This window comes from Procambarus clarkii, chromosome 89 (assembly GCF_040958095.1).
Source record: "Procambarus clarkii isolate CNS0578487 chromosome 89, FALCON_Pclarkii_2.0, whole genome shotgun sequence".
Lineage (NCBI taxonomy): Eukaryota > Metazoa > Arthropoda > Malacostraca > Decapoda > Cambaridae > Procambarus > Procambarus clarkii.
In genome coordinates this window covers 8481645-8499364 of record NC_091238.1, presented here as the reverse complement: position 1 = coordinate 8499364, position 17720 = coordinate 8481645, and the positions used below count along the sequence as shown (strand labels likewise).

The 17720-nt window shown below is 49.4% G+C and overlaps 1 protein-coding gene across 6 annotated transcripts in view; it reads right to left on the bottom strand.

Annotated features, from left to right (window-relative positions):
* The window catches only part of Wdr59 (WD repeat domain 59), a 241877-nt gene extending 225671 nt beyond the window's left edge, over positions 1-16206 (bottom strand). For 2 of the 6 annotated variants that reach the window (XM_045767261.2, XM_045767260.2), the window contains exon 1: positions 16028-16206. In XM_045767261.2, coding sequence (XP_045623217.1) covers positions 16028-16081 — 54 coding nt within the window. In that variant the 5' untranslated portion in view covers positions 16082-16206. The remainder of the gene's footprint in view (positions 1-16027) is intronic. The other 4 variants (XM_045767263.2, XM_069317936.1, XM_045767262.2 and 1 more) reach the window with 3 other exon arrangements.
* Positions 16207-17720: the final 1514 nt, after the last annotated feature.

Genomic DNA, 17720 nt, shown 5'->3' with positions numbered 1-17720 from the left:
GTCCGTCCTGGACCATTATCAAGTCGATTATCAAGTTGAAGAAGTTTAGATTTAGGAAAGACCTGGGTAAATACTGGTTCGGTAACAGGGTTGCCGTTTTGTAGAACAAATTACCATGTAACATAATAGAAGTAGGATCCCTCAATTGTTTCTACCGAAGGTTTGAAAAATATATGAATAAGATTGGGTAGATATAAATAGGAGCTGACTCGAATGGGCCAATAGACCTTCAACAGTTACCTTCACTCTTATGTTATGTTCTTGTATGCTGTACATTTACTGTACAGGTACAGTATATAGATTATAGCAGATCAAGAGTTACTCAGAAAGTATGTCATTTTAGGCCATCATGTTTCAGAACAAAGTGGTGTAACAAGTGCAGGGCGGTGAAAGGGTTACCATGAGGTAAGACCGCTAAAAGGAGCCGCAGAGTGACTAGGACGGTACAAGGAGCCGCTGGGAGGGTAGGACGGTACAAGGAGCCGCTGGGAGGGTAGGACGGTACAAGGAGCCGCTGGGAGGGTAGGACGGTACAAGGAGCCGCTGGGAGGGTAGGACAGTACAAGGAGCCGCTGGGAGGGTAGGACGGTACAAGGAGCCGCTGGGAGGGTAGGACGGTACAAGGAGCCGCTGGGAGGGTAGGACGGTACAAGGAGCCGCTGGGAGGGTAGGACGGTACAAGGAGCCGCTGGGAGGGTAGGACGGTACAAGGAGCCGCTGGGAGGGTAGGACGGTACAAGGAGCCGCTGGGAGGGTAGGATGGTACAAGGAGCCGCTGGGAGGGTAGGACGGTACAAGGAGCCGCTGGGAGGGTAGGACGGTACAAGGAGCAGCAGGGTGGGTAGGACAGTACAAGGAGTAGCAGGGTGGGTAAGATTGTAATGATCTGAGACCCATATAACCCAATGTTCCACAGTATTAACCCTGTTATCTTGTGATCTCTCGTAATCGTTCTGCACGCTCTGTGTTGTAAATCTCTCTCTCTTCACTCAATACCCCAGCTCAACACTGTTACAGTCCCGTATGACCCCTCACTGGACGGCCACGTATATAAGAGGAATATTAAATGAGGAAGATACATCAAGGACAAGGGTTATTAGTTAAAAAAAAACAATAACAAAACTCATTAAACACTGCCACCACCTTCCCGACCAACCATACCTGAATGTCTCTATCACCGATCCCCCAGGAAGGCAAGGAATCAGTAATCATGGGACTCCCAGGGAAGTATGAATTTCAGTAATAATGTGGGGAAATTAGTTTGTTTAATTTACGTTACATATTTAAATCCAAGGGCAACTTTAGTATCTATTAATTGTAGGAGAACATGGGGGTTTCCAATTCAACACCAAAAAATGACAAAGTAGCATAATATATCAAAGGGGAGTTAAGTGAATACCACTGGACAAGTTATACAATTTATTTTATGAAACATGTAAATTAAGACAATTTGAACATATACCCTATTCTATTCCCCTAGAGGCACAATGGATATTTACTGAGGACACGAAACTCAAGTGCACTATACCTTAAATAACCGCACTAAGGCCAAGATGTTGATGGCTGCCCTCAGCCCCTAGGATACGGGCTTGCGGCCCTTTAGTTCCAATACACTCCCAAGACACACTGATCAAATTTTGTTTTACTAGCTTATTGCTGGGAAGGATTACTCCTCCCACCATCTAATACAGCCCCAGGGCTCCACCCATTATTTTGGCAATGGCAAACCATTTAACACTTAGGCCTGAGGTCTGGCTCTCTAGGGCCAATAAGGACTTGGCCCTTATCTCAGGCCAATCACCTTCACTGATCTGCCGTGGAAAGCTACATGAATTCCTGAAGATTGAATCAGCTCTCCCCAGCTATGAGAAGGGAAACAAGGCGCCTCTATGGAGTCCCAGTGCACCTGCGAGCAATGTTTACAAAACTGATAAATTATGTTCAAGCCTGTCTCCTGCAAGATAAAGAGTAGGGACATTTGACTCTGCCTCATATGGGGAAGGGACCGCTGAGAGGGAAAGAGAGGGAATGAGAGGGGGATGGAGAGGGGAAAATCTGAGTGGGGGAAGTTGAGTGGGGGAAGCCAAAGGTATCCAAGACCACCCTCAGGTCAACCTCTTGACCCTGACAAATGGGCGACAGGGGGGTGGGGAAGAGGAGGAGACGAATGACGGCCAAGGGGAGGGGAGAAGGAAGGAGGGGAGAAGGAAAGGGGGGGAGAAGGGAGAACTAATGATCTGAGCCCCAGATCATTACAAGATGGTACAAGGAGTAGCAGGGAAGGTAGGATGGTACAAGGAGCAGCAGGGTGGGTAGGATGGTACAAGGAGCAGCAGGGTGGGTAGGATGGTACAAGGAGCTGCTGGGAGGGTAGTGTAGCGAGTAGATTATCCCAATAATATACTCGCTCCAAATGCATTGTTAATATTCCTGTCAACCTTTGGAGATGAATGAGGTGAAGCGGTGCCCGGGCAACACGGTGAGGTGTTGCCCGAGCATATAAGCAGCGGAGTAGCGAACATTGGCTAGTCTACTTTCAAGTGTGGTCTAGAGCAGACACTTGCGAGATACTGTACCGACGCTCAGTGCGCTCAACTCACACCAAAGTATCATCTGTGTACTTCTGTATATTCGACCAAATATATATATAGTATCTTAGTGTCTGTGTTTATTTGTCACCATACTTTACGTAACAATAGAACCATTACATTGGTGACCCAGTGAGTGAAAAAGAACACCTAGTCACAAACTAGATCTTCGCCATGAATTTATCTACCAGGTTTCCAAAATACAACACAGATGAGCCAGAATTTTGGTTCATGCAGATGGAGGCTATTTTCGACCTTCACGAAATTTCGACTGAGAAAGCCCGATATGCCCGTACCCTGCCAACACTTCCCTCGGAGGCTATGCACACTGCCTCCGTTGTCATCACCGCGCCATCACCGGACACCAGGACGTACACTGCATTGAAGGCCGCTCTTCTACAGGCAGCAATGAAACGCCGCATTCAACAAAGAGACCAACTCCTCACTGACAAAAGATTAGCAGACAAAACACCAGCTCAGCTTCTGCAGCATATTCAGTATGTGATGCATACTGCAACTGGCCCAGCCCCCAGCGAGATTGTGAGATCACTGTGGATACAACTCTGTCCAAAACACATTCAACCGGCCCTATTCAGTATGGCTGACGACACCCCATTAGCCCAGCTGGCTACACTGGCAGACCGGCTTCATACGACGTCTGATAACGCTACGCTGTCCCACCTCAGTGATACACAGCAGACTACAGACACCCAACAACTCGACGTCCTCCAGAACCGGCGTTTCTTCCACCCAGGGAAAACGTACCATGCGAATCCAGTATCAGTCTCTAGGCGACAGCGAGAACGTCGGGGAGAGCTTTGTTCTTACCACCAGAAGTTCGGACACCAAGCCCGCAACTGTAGGGCTCCTTGTTCCTGGTCGGGAAACTACTTCGGCGGGGACTGTTAACGGCCAGTGACCCCGCCATTTCAAACACTACACTGCTCTACATATCTGACGTCATAACCAAACGCCGTTTCCTCGTTGACACAGGTGCAGCAGCTAGCGTGTTGCCTCCCCCACTGGTCAAACCAACCCGTACTCCTGGTTTGGACTTACGAGCCGCCAATGGTACGTCCGTCCGTACATATGGGACCCGCGCCCTGGTTCTCGAGTTCGCCTCTCTGGGTCGCTTTACGTGGACTTTCCTCATAGCGGATGTGGAACAACCCATTCTTGGATGGGATTTCCTGCAACACCATCGACTTATGGTGGATCCCGCAGGTGCAGTACTTCGAGCCTCTCCTAGTACCTCTACACAAGTTAACATCGTCACCCCAGTCGCATCTACGGAACTTCAAGCACTCCTGGATGAATTCAAAGATGTGACCCAACCCGCCAGCCCTCGACCAGAGGTGCAACATACGATTACGCATCACATTACTACAACTGGAGCACCTACCTTCGCCAGACCACGCCGCCTGGCACCGGAACGACTGGCGGTAGCACGTGCTGAATTCAATAAGCTACAGGAGGCGGGAATAATCCGCCCTTCGAACAGTCCATGGGCTTCACCTCTCCATATGGTCCCGAAAACAGCCCCAGGGGAATGGCGCCCTTGCGGAGACTACAGGGCTCTCAACGTTCGCACTCTGCCGGATCGCTACCCAATACCACACATCCAGGATTTCTCACAGGGATTGAGCAACGCAACCGTTTTTTCGAAAATTGACCTTGTGCGGGCATTTCACCAGATCCCTGTGGAACCGGCAGACATTCCGAAAACAGCGATCACAACACCTTTTGGACTGTTTGAATTCGTCCGGATGCCTTTTGGTCTACGGAATGCAGCCCAGACATTCCAACGCTTCATCGACCAAGTAGTTAAGGACCTTCCTTTTTGCTACGCCTACATTGACGATCTGCTGGTGGCCAGTACATCACCAACAGAACATCTGCTACACCTCCGACTCCTTCTCACCCGTCTGCGCAACTTCGGCTTGCAGCTCAACTCCGAGAAGTGTATTTTCCATGTTCCAGAGCTGGATTTCTTGGGACACCGTGTGTCAGCAGCAGGGGTCCAACCACTAGAGAAGAAAATCGAGGCAATCAAGGAATTCCCGCGCCCATCTACTCCAAAGAAGTTGCAAGAATTTCTTGGTGTAGTGAATTTTTATCATCGATTCATCCCACATTGTTCGGACATCTTGCGACACTTATACGACCTCTTACGTGGTCGGAAACTCACGTCCCGTCTTCCGTTGGAGTGGACTCCCCAGGCAGAGACAGCATTCACCGACATAAAACACAAGCTGGCGGAATTCACCTTGCTCGCACACCCAGTGTCTGACGCTCCCACCAATCTATCTACCGACGCTTCAAACACAGCAATTGGTGCTGTACTACAACAGCTCGTCGAAGGAGAATGGCGCCCAATTGCATTCTTTTCAGCGCGCCTGTCACCCACTGAAGAGAAGTACAGCACTTTTGATAGGGAACTGCTCGCCATCTACTCAGCCATACAACATTTCCGGCACTTTCTCGAGGGGCGGAACTTCCACATCCTCACAGACCACAAACCTCTCACTTATGCGCTGGCGGCCAAGGGTGATGCTCACTCTCCTCGAGTAGCCAACCACCTGGGATTTATTTCCCAATTTACCTCGGATATCCGTCATGTCAAAGGAACTAATAATGTCATAGCCGATGCACTGTCTCGACCCACCATAAACCACGTCGTGACAAACCCAGCTCAGGTGGACTATTGTGTAATCAGTAAGGCCCAACGGGAAGACCCTGATCTGCAGCGATTACGAACATCTGACACAGCTCTCCGGTTCATCGAGATTCCCATGGAAGGTGGCGGAAGGATAATCTGTGACACCTCACGGACGGGAGCACTTAGGCCCTACATTCCTGCCCAGTTTCGCTGGAAAACGTTCTCAGTATTTCACTCCCTAGCACACCCAGGAGTACGTGCTTCCCAGAAACTACTAACGGAGCGTGTTGTATGGCCAGGAATCAATGCCGATGTTCGACGATGGACTCGCTCATGTCTCCAGTGCCAGCGAGCGAAAACACATCATCACACAAAGAGCCCTCTTCAACAGTTTCCGTTACCTTCTGACCGTTTCGAGGTGGTGCATGTAGACATCGTTGGACCATTACCGTCGGCAAGAGGATATTCTTATCTACTCACCTGCATCGATCGATTCTCCAGATGGCCGGAAACAATCCCATTAATCAACATCTCAGCTGAGTCAGTGGTCCAGGCTTTCCTCTCTGGATGGGTCGCCCGTTTTGGCAGCCCCTCTGTCATCATCACCGACCAAGGACGACAGTTCGAATCATATCTATGGAAGGAACTTATGGAATTCCTCGGCACCACACATAACCGAACCACAGCATACCACCCTGAGTCGAACGGAATGGTAGAACGCTTTCATAGACAACTAAAAGCTGCCCTAAGAGCTCAAGCACGCCCTGATGATTGGATCGACAACCTTCCATTAGTCTTGCTTGGCATCCGTTCGGCCACGAAGGAGGGCAGTGGATTCTCGGCAGCAGACTTAGTATACGGATCTAGCTTGCGGCTTCCGGGCGAATTCTTAACCCCAACGCCACTTATCACACCCCCAGACCCCACTTTTGTCCAGAAATTACGGGCGGCCATGACAAACATTCGGCCTACACCACCACGCCAACCGACAACTCGTGCTACATATGTGCCTCATGAGCTCCACACAACTGAACACGTGTTTGTAAGAGTCGACGCTGTTCGACGCCCTCTACAGTCACCTTACGAAGGACCATTTAAAGTGGTTTCTCGAACACCGAAGTTCTTCACCATTGAACGCCGAGGACAGCGGGTAAACATCTCCATCGATCGCCTTAAACCAGCACACTGTGACGCTGCCCCAGACATCCCTCCAGAGACACATCCGCCGACTACGCAGTTCACTTTTCGACCACAGTTACCAGCAGCACCGCCACCTACGACAACGGACGATCCTGTACGACCTCCCACCCTACAACCCCAGTTACCAGCCGCACCACAACCTGATCCTACGACGACGGACGATCCTGTACGACCTCCCACCCTACAACCCCAGTTAGATGACATCAGTGAAGAGGAGGAAGTTAACTTTGATGGTTATGTAACGCGAGCAGGGCGTACAATTCACCGACCAGCTAAGTTCCTTGATCAAGTATTTTTCCTTTCATCCCCTGGGAGGGGGAGTTCTGTAGCGAGTAGATTATCCCAATATAATACTCGCTCCAAATGCATTGTTAATATTCCTGTCAACCTTTGGAGATGAATGAGGTGAGGCGGTGCCCGGGCAACACGGTGAGGTGTTGCCCGAGCATATAAGCAGCGGAGTAGCGAACATTGGCTAGTCTACTTTCAAGTGTGGTCTAGAGCAGACACTTGCGAGATACTGTACCGACGCTCAGTGCGCTCAACTCACACCAAAGTATCACCTGTGTACTTCTGTATATTCGACCAAATATATATATAGTATCTTAGTGTCTGTGTTTATTTGTCACCATACTTTACGTAACAATAGAACCGTTACAGTAGGATGGTACAAGGAGCTGCTGGGTGGGTAGGATGGTACAAGGAGCAGCAGGGTGGGTAGGATGGTACAAGAAGCAGCAGGGTGGGTAGGATGGTACAAGGAGCAGCAGGGTGCGTAGGATGGTACAAGGAGCAGCAGGGTGGGTAGGATGGTACAGGGAGCAGCAGGGAGGGTAGGATGGTACAAGGAGCAGCAGGGTGGGTAGGATGGTACAAGGAGCAGCAGGGAGGGTAGGATGGTACAGGGAGCAGCAGGGTGGGTAGGATGGTACAAGGAGCAGCAGGGTGGGTAGGATGGTACAAGGAGCAGCAGGGTGGGTAGGATGGTACAAGGAGCAGCAGGGAGGGTAGGATGGTACAGGGAGCAGCAGGGTGGGTAGGATGGTTCAAGGAGCTGCTGGGTGGGTAGGATGGTACATAATTAGATTTGTTCAATATTTCACCAAGGTATGTCATTTTCAGTCTCCTCTGGCTGAACTAGGAATTCAGATCCTAACCTAAATAAAAGTTACTTCTGTACAGAAAAATCTGCTCTATCCAATGGTGTCATTCAAAACCAAATTGGGAATGATGCATATTGAGGTATTTTGCCTTGAAAGTTAGCTAGTTTTGCACATAATTTTTTTTGGCCAACTTTCAAGTGGGCCACCTCTGGACATATGCAGCCTGTCCTCCAAAAATGGGGTGGTAAATGTAAGAAGACAATTAAGTGCAATTATGTACTATTCATAGCAGTTAGGAATTGTACTTATTTTCACTTAGTATTAAATCGTACTGTCAAATATATTGTGAATATTTGAGTTTACCTGAAAAACTGAATAGAAAACCACAACCTCACCTAACCGTCTTAGTTTTTGAAGATAATAATTTTATTGCTTCCTAATTACAATTAGTACTGAACTTATAGCTATATTGATATTACAGTTTTATAAAACTAATAAAACAAAACTAAAATATATCAATAAATTGTAAATTAACTCAGGATATTTTAAAATTTTGCATAAAATCTATGTTGTTTAATAAACCTGAAAAAGAAATTCCTGATATTTAAAACTTGTGTATAACCAATTGAAGATGAAATCTTCGTCCTAAAATTCTGAGTCTCTTAACAGAAAACGAGGAGAATTAAATCAGGGGAGGGAGTTGGGTAAATGTAAGAGGCCCCTAAGTACAATTATGCACTGTTTATGTCAGTAAGAAAGTGTACTTATTACACTTAGTATTAAATCGTACTGTCAATTCGGAGGATGGGTTGACATATGGATACAACAGAGTTGCTATTTCATCACTCCATAATATTGTGCTTGTTACACATCATTGCAAAAGATCATGGCATTTAGACCCTTTGCTGATGAGTAAGTGGTCTCCAAATTGGGGTCCAAATTTCTCGCGACAAAATTTGGCAGTGATTTTAGCATGGATGGATAGCTGAATGGCCACCCATACTGCTTTTTCGATTACACTACGTTATTCAACACCAAAAGTCGTCCTGGTATGTCAAATTTCACACTCCTACAGGCAATAGAAGTGATTTAACAAAGGGTCAAAGTTGGTCTTTTTGTGGTACTTACGCATTAACGGGACAAGAGCCCATTGAATACGGACCTGTTATTTAAGAACCAAAGCAGATTGAGCTCTAATATTTTGCAAAGTGTCATTTGGGGTCTAGGGCTATCTTACTACAAAATTTCATGGCATTTGGAGAGGGTCGAGTGGGAACCATAGGTGACTTGTTGGTGATTTGAGATGGAATGACCCAGCCACAAGGATGGTAGGATGGTACAAGGAACTACAGGGGGGGGGGGGGGTAGGATGGTACAAGGAACCAGAGGTAGGAGCTACAGAGGTACAAGGAGCTACAGTAAAACAGAACTAGTACAAAGAGCCACAGAGGTAGGACTAGTGTCAGTCCTTTAAATAGAGGTCGGTTAGACACCTGCCAATCATGGGCCACCTGACTATGCTCATGACATCAGAAGCCCAGATGCCTTAATTGGTGGGTTAATAACCTTACCTTGAGGTTACCTTGAGGTGCTTCCGGGGCTTAGCGTCCCCGCGGCCCGGTCGTCGACTAGGCCTCCTGGTTGCCGGACTGATCAACCAGGCTGTTGGACGCGGCTGCTCGCAGCCTGACGTATGAGTCACAGCCTGGTTGATCAGGTATCCTTTGGAGGTGCTTATCCAGTTCTCTCTTGAACACTGTGAGGGGTCGGCCAGTTATGCCCCTTATGTGTAGTGGAAGCGTGTTGAACAGTCTCGGACCTCTGATGTTGATAGAGTTCTCTCTCAGAGTACCAGTTGCACCTCTGTTTTTCAACGGGGGTATTCTGCACATCCTGCCATGTCTTCTGGTCTCATGTGATGTTATTTCTGTGTGCAGGTTTGGGACCAGCCCCTCTAATATTTTCCACGTGTAAATTATTATGTACCTCTCCCGCCTGCGCTCAAGGGAGTACAGTTTTAGGCTCTTTAGTCGGTCCCAATAGTTTAGATGTTTTACTGAGTGGATTCTAGCAGTAAAGGATCTCTGCACGCTCTCCAGGTCAGCAATTTCTCCAGCTTTGAAAGGTGCTGTCATTGTGCAGCAGTACTCTACTCTAGAGAGCACAAGCGTTTTGAAAAGTATCATCATCGGTATAGCATCTCTAGTGTGAAAAGTTCTTGTTATCCAACTTGTCATTTTTCTTGCAGTTGTGACGGCTACTTTATTGTGTTCTTTAAAGGTAAGGTCTTCCGACATGAGTACACCCAGATCCTTTACATTGCCTTTTCGTTCTATGTTATGATTTGCCTGAGTTTTGTACGCGGTTTCCGTTTTTATATTTTCATTTTTTCCATGGCGCATGAGCTGGAACTTATCTTCGTTAAACACCATATTATTTTCTGTAGCCCATCTAAAGACCTGATCTACATCTGACTGGAGGTTTGCCGTGTCCTCTATGTTGCCTACTCTCATGAAGATCCTAGTGTCATCTGCAAAGGATGATACAGTGCTATAGGTTGTGTTCTTGTCTATGTCCGAAATGAGGATGAGAAAAAGTACTGGAGCAAGCACAGTACCCTGGGGGACTGAGCTCTTCACGGTTGATGGGCTGGATTTGATTTTGTTGACTATTACACATTGGGTTCTGTTGGTCAGGAAATTGTAGATCCATCTGCCTATTTTTCCGGTAATTCCTTTTGAACTCATTTTATGTGCAATAACACCATGGTCACATTTATCAAAAGCTTTTGCGAAATCTGTGTAAATTACATCCGCGTTATGTTTGTCTTCCATAGCATCTAATGCCATATCATAGTAGTCCAGCAACTGCGACAGGCAAGAGCGCCCTGTTCTGAAACCATGTTGTCCGGGGTTATGGAGTTGCTGTGATTCCATGTATTTTGCGATTTTACTTCTTAGCACTCTCTCAAAATTTTTTATGATGTGCGATGTTAGCGCTATCGGTCTGTAATTTTTTGCCTCTGCCTTATTTCCTCCTTTATGAAGTGGTGCTATCTCTGCTGTTTTTAGTATATCAGGAATAACGCCAGTATCTAGGCTTTGTCTCCACAGAATGTGGAGGGCCTGCGATAGTGGTTTTTTACAGTTCTTTATGAATATGGAGTTCCAAGAATCCGGGCCTGGTGCAGAGTGCATAGGCATACTGTTTATGGCTTCTTCAAAATCCAGTGGGGATAGGGTGACGTCTGCTATATGATTTGATGTTGGTATCGTATCCATGAAAAATTCATTTGGGTTATCAATCTTTAGTGTGTTTAATGGCTCGCTGAAAACAGAGTCGTACTGCGTCCTCAGTAGCTCGCTCATTTCTTTGTTGTCATCGGTGAAAGTTCCATCTCCCTTTCGCAGGGGCCCGATACTAGATGTGGTTTTTTATCTTGATTTTGCATAGGAGAAAAAATATTTCGGATTTCTTTCTATTTCACTGATGGCCTTTTGCTCTCTTTGCCTCTCCTGGGTTTTGTATGATTCTTGTAGCTTCCATTCAATTGTTTCTATTTCTCTACCTAACCTTCTTCGCCGTTCTTGAGATAGGGTGCGACTCAAGTTGTTCCTCGATTCGTTTTCTTCGCCTATACAGTATAGGGAACGACGTTCCCGTTCCAATCTGCATCTCTTCCTCTTTTTTCTTAGAGGAACCAACCACAAAGGACTGACACTTCTGTTGTCAAAAAGGGCCATCTATGGGTTGTGTTGCCAAGTGGTGGGGTCTTTTCCAACCGCAGCGAGTTAGACACCCGTCAGTCACAGAGCACCTGGGCCTCTGACATCATGGGCATAATTGTTCGGTGAGTTTATAAAATAAAACTCCAGTCATCAGTGTTTATTTCTACTGCTTACCAGCAGAGTACATACCACAAGTAACCAAGCAACAAATGGAGTAATACTACTGGTTCAAGGCGCCAAGATATAAGGACTGATACATGGAGTACAGGACACTATCACAGACGGTTCATGAACACATTTGAAAATTTAACCTAACCCAAACTAACATTACATAGTAATATTCAGTATGTGGTTTTAACAATTACAAAAACAAGCTGTCAAAATGTCTGTGTATGATTTGACAGTACCCCAATACAATGAGCCACAGTGAGGCAGAACTGGCACAGGGAGCCACAGTGAAGCAAAACTGGCACAGGGAGCCACAGTGAAGCAAAACTGGCACAGGGAGCCACAGTGAAGCAAAACTGGCACAGGGAGCCACAGTGAAGCAAAACTGGCACAGGGAGCCACAGTGAAGCAAAACTGGCACAGGGAGCCACAGTGAAGCAAAACTGGCACAGGGAGCCACAGTGAAGCAAAACTGGCACAGGGAGCCACAGTGAAGCAAAACTGGCACAGGGAGCCACAGTGAAGCAAAACTGGCACAGGGAGCCACAGTGAAGCAAAACTGGCACAGGCAGCCACAGTGAAGCAAAACTGGCACAGGCAGCCACAGTGAAGCAAAACTGGCACAGGGAGCCACAGTGAAGCAAAACTGGCACAGGGAGCCACAGTGAAGCAAAACTGGCACAGGGAGCCACAGTGAAGCAAAACTGGCACAGGGAGCCACAGTGAAGCAAAACTCTCACAGGGAGCCACAGTGAAGCAAAACTCTCACAGGGAGCCACAGTGAAGCAAAACTGGCACAGGGAGCCACAGTGAAGCAAAACTGGCACAGGGAGCCACAGTGAAGCAAAACTGGCACAGGGAGCCACAGTGAAGCAAAACTGGCACAGGGAGCCACAGTGAAGCAAAACTGGCACAGGGAGCCACAGTGAAGCAAAACTGGCACAGGGAGCCACAGTGAAGCAAAACTAGCACAGGGAGCCACAGTGAAGCAAAACTGGCACAGGGAGCCACAGTGAAGCAAAACTGGCACAGGGAGCCACAGTGAAGCAAAACTGGCACAGGGAGCCACAGTGAAGCAAAACTGGCACAGGGAGCCACAGTGAAGCAAAACTGGCACAGGGAGCCACAGTGAAGCAAAACTGGCACAGGGAGCCACAGTGAAGCAAAACTGGCACAGGGAGCCACAGTGAAGCAAAACTGGCACAGGGAGCCACAGTGAAGCAAAACTGGCACAGGGAGCCACAGTGAAGCAAAACTGGCACAGGGAGCCACAGTGAAGCAAAACTGGCACAGGGAGCCACAGTGAAGCAAAACTGGCACAGGGAGCCACAGTGAAGCAAAACTGGCACAGGGAGCCACAGTGAAGCAAAACTGGCACAGGGAGCCACAGTGAAGCAAAACTGGCACAGGGAGCCACAGTGAAGCAAAACTCTCACAGGGAGCCACAGTGAAGCAAAACTCTCACAGGGAGCCACAGTGAAGCAAAACTGGCACAGGGAGCCACAGTGAAGCAAAACTGGCACAGGGAGCCACAGTGAAGCAAAACTGGCACAGGCAGCCACAGTGAAGCAAAACTGGCACAGGCAGCCACAGTGAAGCAAAACTGGCACAGGGAGCCACAGTGAAGCAAAACTGGCACAGGGAGCCACAGTGAAGCAAAACTAGTACAAGGAGCCACAGTGAAGCAAAACTAGTACAAAGAGCCACAATGAAGCAGAATTGCTACACGGAGCCACAATGAAGAAGAACTAATACAGGGAGCCACAGTGAAGCAAAACTGGCACAGGGAGCAACAGTGAAGCAAAACTGGCACAGGGAGCCACAGTGAAGCAAAACTGCTACAGGGAGCCACAATGAAGCAGAACTGCTACAGGGAGCCACAATGAAGCAGAACTGATACATGGAGCCACAATGAAGCAGAACTGCTACAGGGAGCCACAGTGAAGCAGTAGTAGTACAGGGAGCCACAGTGAAGCAGAACTGTTACAGGGAGCCACAGTGAAGCTCCCTGTAGCAGGACAGGATAGAGAACTGCTAAACGGAGCCACAGTGATGCAGAACTGCGACAGGGAGAAACAGTGAGGCAAAACTAATGCAGGGAGCCACAGTGAAGCAGAACTGCTACAGGGAGCCACAGTGATTCAGGACTGTTTAAGGGAGCTACAGACGCACGACTGGTACAGGGAGCCACAGACGCACAACTGGTACAGGGAGCCACAGACGCACAACTGGTACAGGGAGCCACAGACGCAGGACTGGTACAGGGAGCCACAGACGCAGGACTGGTACAGGGAGCCACAGACGCAGGACTGGTACAGGGAGCCACAGACGCACAACTGGTACAGGGAGCCACAGATGCAGGACTGGTACAGGGAGCCTCAGACGCAGGACTGGTACAGGGAGCCACAGACGCAGGACTGGTACAGGGAGCCACAGACGCAGGACAGGTACAGGGAGCCACAGACGCAGGACTGGTACAGGGAGCCACAGACGCAGGACTGGTACAGGGAGCCACAGACGCAGGACTGATACAGGGAGCCACAGACGCAGGACTGATACAGGGAGCCACAGACGCAGGACTGGTACAGGGAGCCACAGACGCAGGACTGGTACAAGGAGCCACAGACGCAGGACTGGTACAGGGAGCCACAGACGCAGGACTGGTACAGGGAGACGCAGAACTGATACAGGGAGCCACAGGCGCAGGACTGGTACAGGGAGCCACAGACGCAGGACTGGTACAGGGAGCCACAGACGCAGGACTGGTACAGGGAGCCACAGACGCAGGACTGGTACAGGGAGCCACAGACGCAGGACTGGTACAGGGAGCCACAGACGCAGGACTGGTACAGGGAGCCACAGACGCAGGACTGGTACAGGGAGCCACAGACGCAGGACTGGTACAGGGAGCCACAGACGCAGGACTGGTACAGGGAGCCACAGACGCAGGACTGGTACAGGGAGCCACAGACGCAGGACTGGTACAGGGAGCCACAGACGCAGGACTGGTACAGGGAGCCACAGACGCAGGACTGGTACAGGGAGCCACAGACGCAGGACTGGTACAGGGAGCCACAGGACTGGTACAGGGAGCCACAGGCGCAGGACTGTTACAGGGAGCCACAGGCGCAGGACTGTTACAGGGAGCCACAGACGCAGGACTGGTACAGGGAGCCACAGACGCAGGACTGGTACAGGGAGCCGCAGATGCAGGACTGGTACAGGGAGCCGCAGACGCAGGACTGTTACAGGGAGCCGCAGACGCAGGACTGGTACAGGGAGCCACAGACGCAGGACTGGTACAGGGAGCCACAGACGCAGGACTGGTACAGGGAGCCACAGACGCAGGACTGGTACAGGGAGCCACAGACGCAGGACTGGTACAGGGAGCCACAGACGCAGGACTGGTACAGGGAGCCACAGACGCAGGACTGTTACAGGGAGCCACAGACGCAGGACTGGTACAGGGAGCCACAGACGCATGACTGTTACAGGGAGCCACAGACGCAGGACTGGTACAGGGAGCCACAGATGCAGGACTGGTACAGGGAGCCATAGACGCAGGACAGTTACAGGGAGCCACAGACGCAGGACTGGTACAGGGAGCCACAGATGCAGGACTGTTACAGGGAGCCACAGACGCAGGACTGGTACAGGGAGCCACAGACGCAGGACTGGTACAGGGAGCCACAGACGCAGGACTGGTACAGGGAGCCACAGACTCATTACTGTTACAGGGAGCCACAGACGCAGGACTGTTACAGGGAGCCACAGACGCAGGACTGGTACAGGGAGCCACAGACGCAGGACTGGTACAGGGAGCCACAGACGCAGGACTGGTACAGGGAGCCACAGACGCAGGACTGGTACAGGGAGCCACAGACGCAGGACTGGTACAGGGAGCCACAGACGCAGGACTGGTACAGGGAGCCACAGACGCAGGACTGGTACAGGGAGCCACAGACGCAGGACTGGTACAGGGAGCCACAGACGCAGGACTGGTACAGGGAGCCACAGACGCAGGACTGGTACAGGGAGCCACAGATGCAGGACTGTTACAGGGAGCCACAGACGCAGGACTGGTACAGGGAGCCGCAGACGCAGGACTGGTACAGGGAGCCACAGACGCAGGACTGGTACAGGGAGCCACAGACGCAGGACTGGTACAGGGAGCCACAGATGCAGGACTGTTACAGGGAGCCACAGACGCAGGACTGGTACAGGGAGCCACAGACGCAGGACTGGTACAGGGAGCCGCAGGACTGGTACAGGGAGCCACAGGCGCAGGACTGTTACAGGGAGCCACAGACGCAGGACTGGTACAGGGAGCCACAAACGCAGGACTGGTACAGGGAGCCACAGACGCAGGACTGGTACAGGGAGCCACAGACGCAGGACTGTTACAGGGAGCCACAGACGCAGGACTGTTACAGGGAGCCACAGACGCAGGACTGTTACAGGGAGCCACAGACGCAGGACTGTTACTGGGAGCCACAGACGCAGGACTGTTACAGGGAGCCACAGACGCAGGACTGTTACAGGGAGCCACAGACGCAGGACTGGAGGACAGTGAAGGCTTACCTGGAGATCTCTGTGCTCGGCGACAACATTCTCACTACTCCATCGCACCGCCATGGCTCACTCCTCTTCTGTACATGAACCTCCCTCTCTCTCTTCCCTTCCTCCTCCTCCTCTCTGCCACACATCCACTTGGGTGTTGTGTTCCCGACCCTCACCAGCCTCTCAACACTGCCAGCGACCATACGTCCCAGCCACCATACGTCCCAGCGACCATACGTCCCAGCGAACATGCCTCCCAGCGACCATTCCTCCCAGCCGACGGCCATGCCTCTCTCTCTCTCATCCAGTTTAAGAGAAAACTAAGTACTGTACTACCTAATAAACTCCGTGTAACCTTCCTTACCTCCTGAATGGCAACCTATGTTCTGCTACTTTCAAACAATATTGATTATTGACCAACTTGTTTAACTGCTCATATCCGCCATGTATAAACTTAAAGAAAATTGTAGTTTTCTTGTTATTTAGCTAAAATTACTTCTGCTGTACTGTTATAATTTCTGCTGTTCCATTCATCATCCAATTATTATCGTTCTCTTCTTTTCAAGAGGAGCCACACATCTATGGATCATCCAATAAAATTAGCAGACTTCTAGATGTTACTACTGCTCGGCTTAGACTCGGTTACAAGTATCTCTTTGAATTCTCATTATCTGCCGATGTAGACCTGACCAAATGTAAACTGTGCCAACAAAATTATTCGCACACCCTCCGTCACTATGTGATGGAGTGCGAAAAGATACGTGAATTTAGAGACCAATGTTCCAACGATGTGTAAATATTTCATTCAAAATTATCTGCTACCAGAAATTTTAGCTAAATATCCGCAGTTTGCTAACTGTAGGTAGTAACTGAGTGATTGTAACCTATCCACCGCTGCCTACTGGATGGGGGGTGGTGTGCAGGACAAACATAAAAATTGTGACACTAGCTCTCCACATACCTGGTTGATACCTGGTTGATGGGGTTCTGGGAGTTCTTCTACTCCCCAAGCCCAGCCCGAGGCCAGACTTGACTTGTGAGAGTTTGGTCCACCAGGCTGTTGCTTGGAGCGGCCCGCAGGCCCACATACCCACCACAGCCCGGTTGGTCCGGCACTCCTTGAAGGAAACAATCTAGTTTCCTCTTGAAGATGTCCACGGTTGTTCCTGTAATATTTCTGATGTTCGCTGGTAGGACGTTGAACAACCGTGGACCTCTGATGTTCATACAGTGTTCTCTGATTGTGCCTATGGCACCTCTGCTCTTCACTGGTTCTATTCTGCATTTTCTTCCATGTCGTTCACTCCAGTACGTTGTTATAGTATCTCGCAAGTGTTCTGTAGCGAGTAGATTATCCCAATAATATACTCGCTACATTATTTTACTGTGCAGATTTGGGGCCTGACCCTAAAGTATTTTCCATGTGTATATTATTTGGTATCTCTCTCGTCTCCTTTCTAGTGAGTACATTTGGAGAGCTTTGAGACGATCCCAATAATTTAGGTGCTTTATCTCGTCTATGCGTACCGTATATGTTCTCTGTATTCCCTCTATTTCAGCAATCTCTCCTGCTCTGAAGGGGGAAGTGAGTACTGAGCAGTACTCAAGACGGGACAACACAAGTAATTTGAAGAGTACATCTGCCTAATGTCTCTAACATTCTGAAACCTATTTTGTTTGCTGATGATACTACCCTCATCTACTCTAACCCCAG